General features: G+C 37.4%; 1 protein-coding gene across 1 annotated transcript in view; it reads right to left on the bottom strand.

Annotated features, from left to right (window-relative positions):
• LOC106881471 (ADP-ribosylation factor GTPase-activating protein 2) overlaps positions 1-11,551 on the bottom strand; it is a 40,810-nt gene that overhangs the window by 19,095 nt on the left and 10,164 nt on the right. Inside the window, exons 2-5 of the mRNA XM_014931864.2 lie at positions 5,763-5,954; positions 3,554-3,685; positions 2,445-2,649; positions 1,275-1,384 (exon numbers count right to left, since the gene is read on the bottom strand). Coding sequence (XP_014787350.1) covers positions 1,275-1,384; positions 2,445-2,649; positions 3,554-3,685; positions 5,763-5,954 — 639 coding nt within the window. The remainder of the gene's footprint in view (positions 1-1,274; positions 1,385-2,444; positions 2,650-3,553; positions 3,686-5,762; positions 5,955-11,551) is intronic.

The raw sequence follows: 11,551 nt of genomic DNA, 5'->3' as shown, positions 1-11,551 counted from the left end.
TGTGTGTGTGTGTGTGTGTGTGTGTGTGTGTGTATACACTGTTAAGTGGTTTGTGTTTGGAAGGGCATCCAGCTGTAAAAATTCATGCCAAAACTGGCTTCACTTGTGCTGGTGCCACATAAAGAGCACTCAGTCCACTCTGTAAGCTGCTTGGTGTCAGAAAGGACATCTAGCTGTAAGAACCCTGCCAAAACAGACAGTGAAGCCTGGTGCAGCCTTCTGCCAAGCCAGCCGTCAAGCCGTCCAACCCATGCCAACATGGAAAATAGACTTTAGATGATGATGATGATGATGACGATGATGGTGTGCATGTGTGTTTTTGTTGATACTACTTGGGAAATGATCTGTTTTGTCTCATAATTTGCTTATTTCCTATAACTTAGTGATTCAACAAATAAAGACTGATAAAGTAAGCATGAGACTTTGAGACAAAAAAAAAGTACTGTGGTCGATAGACTAAAACAGTTTGTGATATGTGGATGCATCATTATGCATCAAGTCTAAATAATAATGATGGTTTCAAATTTTGGCACAAGGCCTGCAATTTCAGGGACAAGGCATAGTCAATTACATCGACCCTGGTGCTCAACAGGCAGTCATTTTATTGACCCCAAATGGATGAAAGGCAAAGATAACCTCAGCAGAACCTGAGCTCAGAATGTAAAGACATATGAAATACTGCCACATATTTTCTGGTTCTGACAGCTTGCCACCTCAACAACAACAACAACAATGGTTTCAAACTTTGGCACAAGGCTGGCAATTTTTGAGGGGGGGGGGTCAATTACATGGACCCAGTACATGACTGGTACTTACTGTACCAATCCTGGAAAATGAAAGACAAACACCAACCTTTGTGGAATTTTGTCAATCTTTATGTTGTGCTAAGTTCAAATTCTGCCAGCTCGCTGCCTTAACACTACTACTACTATTACTACTACTACTACTACTAAGGTGGAGATAGTGCTAGTTATTATTGGGTTGTTGGGGATAGTATCAAAAGGCATCATGAAGGAAATTGGAATCGAGTGTCCAGTAGAATTGTTACAAAAGTTTAACCTCCATGGCTCAGACAGAATAATCAGGAAAGTATTAAAGAGAGTTAAAAAGAACAGATAGCATGGTAAGGCTGCAGGTAGCAAGCCCCGCTATGCATGCAAAACTCCAAGAGTTACTACCAAAACCTGAGATAAAAAGAATAATTTCTAATTACAAAATAATGATTTCTAGCAACAACTGAAATGAATTGAGTTGAGAATGAAATGAAGACATACCCCTTTCTTGGAAGTACTAGTTTTTTTCGCGGTTAACACAGATTTTCTGGGTTCTGTTTGGTTTGATGATAAACTTAAGGCAATATCCACATTCGGACCTTCAGCAACATCTAAAAATAAATAAACACAAATCAAACATCCTCTGATCAGATAAGATTTTAGTATTAATATACAATAAGTTTATCTCTTAGTCAACTCCAATGAAGTAAATCCATGATTAAATCCGTTGCAGTTGTGATCCTCCTAGCTTTTCTTTCAGATTAGTGTATGCAGAACTACAGGAGATGTAGGGGGAAGACCCAGAGTGTGATGGTTGAATAATATCCATAATCTGAATTGGTTGTGCTTGGGAATGCAGCAGGAAAGTGTAATGACAGTTGTTCCAATGGGACCCGAAAGAGGGGGGACCTGAGGATTATACTTCCATGACTCTCCCAGGAATTACAGGACAGAGAAGAAGGACGGATGGGTGAACGTTCAGTTCGAAATTTCTGTAGGAAAAATTGGGGGTGGGGGGAGTTCAGAGGACTGAAGTGTAAAAGAAAGGATTGGGGGAGAGGTGGAAGGTAAGTAGACATTTAATGTGGGATTTTTGGGAGGTTGGGGTGAGACAGGAGACAGTAAAGTGGCCTTGGTGCCCTGAAATTCAATCCTTGCTCATGTCTCTTTCTCCACAGGTGCTGACTTGCAAATATTCAAGAGGATCATTGGATTGGATTGGATTGACCCTATTCAGTCCAGTGCAGGACAAATGCCTCAGCATCTTCTCTTGAGATCATCATATTGGTTTGATGAGCCGAATCTGGCACGATAGCATGACATGATGGCTAGGCAGAAGGATGCAGTTTTTATACTCATAATATACAGAGAGGAGTTGTGCTGATTCCATTCATCCCCGTGCTCAACTGATTTTATTAACCCTGAAAGGATGAACTTGGTGAGATTTGAACTCAGAATGTAAAGATGAACAAAATACTGCTAAGTGTGCAAACAGTTCTGCCTGCACTTGCTGCCTTAGGAACATTAACGGTACTAATCTTACCTATCTAGGAGGGTACCTGAAATGGCCAGGGGTACCCTGCTTCCTTTGGGACAAAAGAAAAGTAAAAGGGAAAAAAATAACAAAAGAAAAAATAAACCCAAAAAATATGAGTAAAAAATGAAACTTACTGGTGTCTGTATCAAGTTTTGTTGCTGAGAGTTTGACATTGTTGTTGTTGTGGATGAGTGTTTCTGAAAAGGCTTTCGAGCTGTCTGTAATACCATTTGTGCTGTTGTTGCACAGCAAAATATTGTCAGAAACTTCCTCAAAGAAATCAACTTCTTTTGGTGGTGTTGGTTCCTCCTCCATATGGCTAGTATTATCCAGGTGCAGCTAAGAAATACAAATGTAATTACATTGTTATTTATATAAACTAGCACAAAACTAATGAACCCGACCCCATTAATCGAAGGTTAAACAGTAACAACATTTTGTCTAATCAATAATAGCAGGCTTACAAGTAACTTTGTTTCAATCTTTACAATTGTTGGAATCTACCAACAATTTACTCAGCTCAATATTCTATAAAAAGCGAGGCTGCACTACCTCATACTCCTTAATTTTGGTTCCTCAATTCATTGGTGCTCATTACATCATAGGTTAGTCACAACTGCTCTCACCTCCTACCTACACTTCTCATCTCTCGGTATAGAAAAACCCAAATCCTCCTCCTCCTCATCTCCCAAAACACAAGGACAAAATATTTGGTGTGGTAAACCCAATCCATTGCTAAGTTTAATACTACGACCGGATCATTTGGTGTGCAGTCTGGGTCAGGTTTTCACTTGATGTTTATAAGCACCAACTTGAAATAAAAGAACAGCTTTATCAACAGGACTCCAACAATTGAGTCTATTGATTGTCAATTTCATGACCAGAGATATTTAACATTTGTCAAAAAGAACACAAAAGGTAAAGATAAAGGTTCCAGTATTGATTCTTGTTTGATACACAGAACAGCTGTTGTTTAGATGAACTAGTTATATGTATGGGTGTATATGTAAATATGTATTGTCATAAATATATATATATATATATATTACATAAACACACAAAATATACACAAGCATATATATACCCACACACTTATTCTTAAGTGTGATAAGTTCATAGGAACAGTCTTGCCACTTAGAATAAAGAATTCAATGAAAGCAGTCAATTTTGTCAACCCACTGACTGTTTAATTAAAACAAAAAAAAACCTGGAAAATAAGGATGGAGGATCAAGAAAATATTACCTTGCTTTTATGAAGTTTCATCATGTTTTGAGCCTGAGTGAGCAAACGTTCCCTGTAGAGATTGGCAGCACGGCTGTGGTACTTCTGCTGGGTGTCATTGGTAGTGCAGCCATGTTGCCGAAAGAAACTGATCTGTCAAAATAAACAAACAAATAAATAAATCTTCCAAAATATTGTTTTCTCACAATCTTCCCAACAGAGGACGTATGGTAAGTGTCAAGGACCTAAATGGCATTTCATGAGTTTCATCATCATCATCATCGTCATTTAACATCTGCTTTCCATGATGGCATGGGTTGGACTGTTTGACTGAAGACTAGCGAACCAGAAGGCTGCACCAGGCTCCAATCTGATCTGGCAAAGTTTCTACAGTGGGATGCCCTTCCTAACGCCAGCCACTCCGAGAGCGTAGGGGTGCTTTTATGTGCCACTGGCATGAGGGCCAATCAGGCAGCACTGGAAACGACCACACTCGAATGTTGCTTTTCACGTGCCACCAGCACATGTGCCAGTCAGCGGATCTGGCAGCAATCACGGTCGGATGGTGCTTTTTACGTGTCAATCAGGCGGTACTGTCATTGGCCACGTCAGCGATTTTGGTTTCACTTGCCTCAACAGGTCTTCGCAAGCAAAGTTTATTGTCCAATGAATGAAGGGTACTCATAAGTGGACTGGTTATACACCACTGGCATAGGCCACAGGTCATGGTCTCACTTGGCTTGCCGGGTCTTTTGGTGCCTGCAGCTGCTGTGCATAAACACTGCAGACACAAACCAATGTGGGAGTATGTATGTGGCTGCACATATGACTAGTTAGAAATAGCAGTAAAATCTCGCCTAACTCACACTGCAAACATCAGGCAGAAAGACAGGGCACCTCACTAAGCTGACTGGATATGAGTAGTATAACCTATCCCGCCAGAATTAAGTGACTGATGAATTATTTTGTGGAAATCAAATCACAGAAACAATGCATAGTATATAACATAAAAAGATGAAAAAGAAGGCACTTTATGGGATCAAATGAAAATGTAGTCAGTTGGCAAGCAACAGATATGGGGTTTTAGTATTGTTACTGAACACGTTAGTCTTTTCCGGTGTTCAGTGTTTATCATTTGGCTTCTTGGTTTCATGCTCTTGCTTGGTGAGGCTGGGGGTCATTCCAAGTTAGCGGTCCCAGACGTGTCCTCATGCACAGAGCCAACCAGATCCACCAGCCCCTCTGTGTCTTCCTTTTATCATTTACCTTCACAAAATTAGAATTAGAACATGCACGGCTTCTACTTTAGGCAAAAGGCCAGCAATTTAGAGTGGAGGAAATTAGTTCATTACACTGATGCCAGCACTTGGCCAGTACTTAATTTTATCAACCTGAGATGGATGAAAGGCAAAGCTGACCTCAGTGGAAATGCCATTAAGCATTTTGTCTGATGTGCTAATGATTCTGTCAGCTCATTGCTCTCTTTAATAATATTAACAAGAGCACATAAAGAGCGCAAGCCTCTGCCAAGGCAACACCAATGTCCTCTCAAAGATTAACCAGAGATAATTTTTAAAATGAGAATATCTGAAATAAACTCAACTGCTCACACAAACGAGAATAATGAAAATGAACCCGACTGCTGTCAAAGATTAAATAAAAAAAAAACGGAAAAATAATCCAGAATCCTTGTCTGGTACCTGATCAATCCCAATGACAGCCATGGAATGTAAATGAGGGTGTGTGGGCCATGTTTGTAATGCTGTATGTGTGTCGTCTGCAGTGGAAACAGGGACAGTTTTCTCTATGAAGGCCTTTTTTGGCCTATCCACTGATATAGTGTCTTTATGACCATTAAAGTTTGTAATGAAAAATTTCTCCATGCGTGAAAGAGAACAGAAAGGACCTACATACAGTGCTGTTAACGGAGGTTTAACAACAACATTGTAGCGCACAAAATCATGAATCCAAGAAGTAAAGCTTCTTTCAAGGCAGAGCTAGAAATGCAATCATCAAGTAGGTAAGAGGTTTTAAACAGGAGTGATATATTAAAAATTAGCAAAACTAAAACTTGTCGAGGATGAATTAAATTTATTATTGTTACTGAATATGTGAGTGTTATTTAATTTCTGAACCAATCCCATCACCCTCTTCTCGTTGCTTATTTACCTTTGTGAAGAGAGACATCAATCTTCATAAATTATTACTAAAAATGGAAACTCCAACTCACCGCATTTCCATTACCTCCAACCTGCATGGTACGCAGTTGCAACCATGTCCAGTTGGTATCAAGCTGGGAAGACCGGATAAAGCTAACATGGACTCCAAGGGATCTGTGAACTGCTGAACAATCTATACACAGGAATACTCCATATGTTACACTGGCCCATGTAGGATTGTTACTGCCACAATCAAAACATTGCTGAAAAAAAAAAAAAAAAAAGAAGATTTACAGGTCAGCATTAAAAATTAGCACATAGAACATTAAAAAGTTACAGTAATGTGTTTGTATGGTAAGTGTTTTGAGCCAAGGTCCTGTATTGACACTAAATCCACTGCAGTGTGGAAGATACAAATCAGTTGTTCAGAAACACAAAAGCCATTAACTTCACTTAAAAATTTATTGTTTGTAAAATGCTGTCATCGTTTCTTGATCTTGTCTGATCCCATTCTAGTGTCTGTGTCTTATTTCATCACTGATCTTGTTGACGCCTGCTGTCATCTTAATTGTGTCATTTTGGATTCTTTGCAGCCACTTGTTGCAAGAAGGAACACACACACACAGATGTTATAATAACAATGATGATGTTGATTCGGATCTTTTTTAAAACGGGGGCCACATTTTTCATTAACGAAACACTTTGAAACTTGGAACTCTAGTAGAATGTGTCATATAAAACATCTTTTTCTCTTAGTCTTCTTAAAAAAAAAAAGAAATCCATAAATTATTCCATGTTAAAGTTGTCGCATTTCTGTAATTTCAACCAATCACTGACGTCCATTCAGCCGATATACATTAAGTGCCGACTACATAAACAAACGATTCTGAAACAATTAACCCTAACCCTAACTCTAACCCTAACCCTAACCCTAACGTTAGGGTTAGGGTTAGGGTTAGGGTTAAAGCAAATTTAAAATGAAAAAAGCAAATAAAACGAAGGTATGGAGATTAAATACGCTTTACATCGCTTAATCAGCCAAAGGAGTAAATGTAAACAACTGAATACTTGTCAGTGATTGGTTGAAATTATCGAAATAAGACAATTTTTTACATGAAATAAATTCGAATACAAAAATATTTTTCTGTTCTATAACACAAAATAGATAAGTATACGAAGTTTGAAAGTCTTTCGGTACCAAAAACACTACGTAAAACATTAATGAAAAATGTGGCCCCCATTTTAAAAAAGATCCGATGATTCTGGCTTAGCCACAATTCAAAGAATGGACCAATATTAACAATAAATGAATGATCGTATAAAAGAAAATTTTAAAAAATGGTTTATCAAAAAAAAAAACAAAAAAACTCTTTACACCTTGAATGTATGTTCTATAAAAATATGGAAATCAATAAGGGATTCCACTGAAGCTGAAAGCTTGTCTAACAGTCTAAACATAGTAGAATCAATCCTGATAACCACAGTAAGCATTGTCCAACAAGAAGAATCACTGTGTATATTAGATCGCATTCAGCAGAGAGAGAGAGAGAAAGAGAGAGAGAGTTGAGACTATAAAGAAGCCCAAGAATAATTGCTCCTCCTCGTCCTCCTTCAGATGTGGATGTACAGTTAAGAAGTTTGTTTTGCAACCATATGGTTTCAGGTTCAGTCCCACTGCATTGCACATTGGACAAGTGTCATCTACTATAGCCCCAGACCAACCAATGCCTTGTGACTGAATTTGGTAGACAGAAACAGAAAGGCTGCTGCTGTGTACATTTTATTTATATATATATTCTCTCACAGAAGTATGTACACCCCTAAAAAATTTCAGTAAAATTGCTTTTACTGTGATGATATCAAAGGAAATCAAACAAAATCTAAACTGAATAAAATATAAATATATTATACATGCAAACAGCATATAAATTTGGAATACAAAACAATAAACATTTTTAAAGATATGAATGAAATATTAATTTTCAAACATTACAAAAATATGTCCCCCCCTAAAGGACAATATTTGGTGTGACCACCTTTACTTTCAATGACTGCATTAAGTTTTATGGGCAGAGAGTCAACTAAATTTCCACATATAACCAACGAAATCAACGTCCATTCATCCTGAATGATGTCTTTCAACTGTGTTACATTGCAGGGGTTTTTCTCCTCAACCTTCCTTTTCAAAACAATCCCATGAGCAAATTTTGACTTTCCTTCCAAACTCAGTAGTTACATGCTGTTACTTATACAGTCGCCAACTTTCTAAAAACTATTTCAGGTCTCTCAAAGTCTCTATATTCCTAAAATCAAAGTAGATAAAAGGATTTAAAAAAACCCTTTGGATGGAAAAAAAGTTGAAGGGGCTGCCTGTGGGACTCAAATTCACATCTTCTGTATATCTATTCTCTTAATCACTGTCCTTATACTTTCTCATCTTCTCATCTACATATTTCCAAGTATTCTTCATTCTTACTACATCTGTAGAGTATAATGTTTTATGGAAATGGATAGCACTGAAGGACAATATTATCTTGAGAACTGCATAGAGTAGCACTGAGATTTCCATGTGGGTCACAAGTCATGAACTTAAGATTTGCAAGGATAAGGAGATATAAGGTGTGAGCACACATGTATGTGTCGATGCATGGATGAGAGATCAAGAGAAGTATTTAATGTGTGAATATTTCTGCTAGCTTCAGACACACTAGGTTAGGTGAGACAAAATTTATTCATCCTTTGTATGTTAATTGCTGAATCTGTGAATGAGGAAACAAACTGGTTAATCAATGTCATTATAACAAACAAAATAAATAAATAAATGAAGTTACTAATCATTTCACTTCCTCACATATAATTAAAGAAAATACTTCCAAGTCTGCTACAGGAGAATTGAATGAGGATACTCAACACTAACACCACCATCACAACTACGTAAAACAATAAAATCACCACCCCTCCCACTACCTAAAATAATAGCACCACAACCTTTCCGTTAAACAATAACATCATCACCTACTAAAACAATACCCACCATCGCCTTCTGAAACTTTACCACTGGCACCTAAGTCAATATCACTGTCACCACTATCTACTAAAACATCATCACAACCCATTTACGCCACCACCACTACTACCAAGTCTCCACAAGGGATGGAGGCAGGCACACACACAGAGGAGATTGCAAAAAAGATTTGGGTATTATTTATTCACAATTAGATGCGTTTCATTTGCTTAAAGGAGTTACAAAATTGTACATGTAAGAGAAGCATGTAAGATGAGATTGTGATTCTCTGTCTGAAGAATTTCCAATAGGAGCTGTCTTATGAATGGTGAATAAATGATACCAAAATGAATTTTTTCCTGGCTCCTATTTTAATATATAATTACTCTGGCAAAAATATTTTCCAGTATTTTTCAACTCTTATGCATGCTTCAAACAAAGATAACATTTCCATACAATTTTGGAGTACTGCAATAAGCAGATGTGCTTCAAGAGGACACAGATTGATTTATAACACCATCTGCTTATATATCTACTTGTTTCAGTCATTAGATTCAGCCATGCTGGGCATCGCTTTGTGCAATTTCCATTGAATGAATCAACCCCAATACTTTTTAAAGCTAGGTACTTATTCCATCTCTCTTGCCAAGATGCTAAGATACAGGGACATAAACACACCAACACGAGTTGTCAAGTGATGGGAGGGAAGAGACACACACGCATGGTAGGCTTCTTTCAGTTTCTGTCTACCAAATCCACACACAAGGCGCTTTGCTCTGCCTGAAGATACTTTTCCAAGGTGCCATACAGTGGAACTGAACCTAGAAACGTGTGGTTGGGAAGCAAATTTCTTACCATGCAGCCACTCCTACGCACACACACACACATTGGGCAATTTAGTTCCCCATACACAAAAACACAGGATGGGCATGGTTGGAAGTTCCTATCACATACAAAAAAAGAAAGAAAGAAAGCAGTGTAAATCTGCTTCCAAACTAATTTCTTTGATAAATCTATTTTCTTAAATACTTTATTTTTTCTGATTATCTGAAATTTTTTCTTTTTAATTTAATTGCTTTTATCTACTGATTTTCTCTCTGAATTTGGTCTACAACTATTGCTTCCTTAAAGTAAATCACAGATGCCAATGTGCTGAGTACATCTATTGCCCATACACACACACACACACACACACACACACACACAGAGTCAGCTTGTTCTTTGTATTAGTCAAGGTTTTCAACTCCCATGAATCTTAATCTTTCTGATGATTAATTAATCTGCTAGGTCCTTTCTCAGCACCCTTGTATGTATGTGTATGTACATATATACACACACACACACACAAGTACATATATTTATATATACACTTTATATACGTGTTAATGTTGATTAGATTGTTGTTGCTGGCACTCCGTCGAGGGTTTCAGTTGATCCGATCAATGGAACAGCCTGCTCGTGAAATTAACGTGCAAGTGGCTGAGCACTCCACAGACACGTAGTTGTCTAGGATATTCAGCGTGACACAGTGTGACAAGGCTGACCCTTTGAATTACAGGCACAACAGAAACAGGAAGTAAGAGTGAGAGAAAGTTGTGGTGAAAGAGTACAGCAGGGTTCGCCACCATCCCCTGCCGGAGCCTCGTGGAGCTTTAGGTGTTTTCGCTCAATAAACACTCACAACGCCCGAAATGGGAATTGAAACCGCAATCCTATGACAGCGAGTCCACTGCCCTAACCACTGGGCCATTGTGCCTCCACAATGTTGATTAGATAGCTATTACATAACAAACAACAACATGACACAATAAAAACACCAACAACACAAAGAAAATAAAACTTTATGTCAGAGAAAATGAACTTTGAATTTTTGACACAATAAGGTTTAATATAAAGGACTGAACCGATAAAACAAATTAAACAAGTTATTAATTGACAGCTTTTGTTGACAAAGTAGGAAATCTACACAGTGTGGTAGCTTAATCTTGTCAATGTTACAGTCAATATTCCTCTGATATAGGCAACCTCCAGATGACCACTTGAACTGCTAGAAATATAAGCTATATGTACTTCAAATCACTTCCTATTGCTTTTTGTCTTCTTTTTTAATCAACAAAAAAAAAAAAACCGCATTAGGTTGTCTTAGATAAGCATGCTAATGTCTCAAAATATGAGTAGATAGGAATGGGTAGGATGTCGGGGTCTGTTCAATCAAAGCTGACCCAGAGAGCTAAACAATAAGCAACACTGGCAACAAACCAAACTGCCTAACACTTCCTCATTATGACACTTTCTGTCATAAAGAGAAAAACAAAATCTCTGCAATATTAATGAAAATTTTCCTTAAAAGTGATAAGGGAGCTAACTCTGAAATATAGATTAACAAAAATTTTCTTTTTAAATTGAGATATGTGTGGAGGATCAAGTAGTTAACATATTTAATGCAGTGAATACCAATCAAACAAGTAATTTTCTCTCATTGTTTTATTTATAATAAGCAAGTTGGGGGTGAAAAAAAACCCCACAAGACAACAACAAAAAGTAGGTAAAAGAGGTCAGCATACTGTCAAATGGTTTTGAAAAGCTGGATAAACAAATGTTAGTTGGTGACAATTTAGTTTATCTGTGAATAATATTGTTGAAAATGTTCAAGGTAGACAGTTTAAAAATAACTATGCTCAGGTGAAGGTTAAGCAAAGCTAAACTAAAAACTAGGCAGTTTCCAGTGTTATTAAAAAAAAAAGAAAAAATGTACAAATATATAATAACTGCAGAGTAACCAAATTTATGTTAGGACAATATTATCTTAATTGAAGAGAGGGAGAGGAATGTGTTTTTTTCTATGTGTGAGTGAGA

The sequence above is a fragment of the Octopus bimaculoides genome, chromosome 24 (assembly GCF_001194135.2).
Source record: "Octopus bimaculoides isolate UCB-OBI-ISO-001 chromosome 24, ASM119413v2, whole genome shotgun sequence".
NCBI classification, from domain to species: Eukaryota; Metazoa; Mollusca; class Cephalopoda; order Octopoda; family Octopodidae; genus Octopus; species Octopus bimaculoides.
Note: the sequence above shows the minus strand (reverse complement) of the source record. Positions and strands in the feature narration are given on the sequence as shown.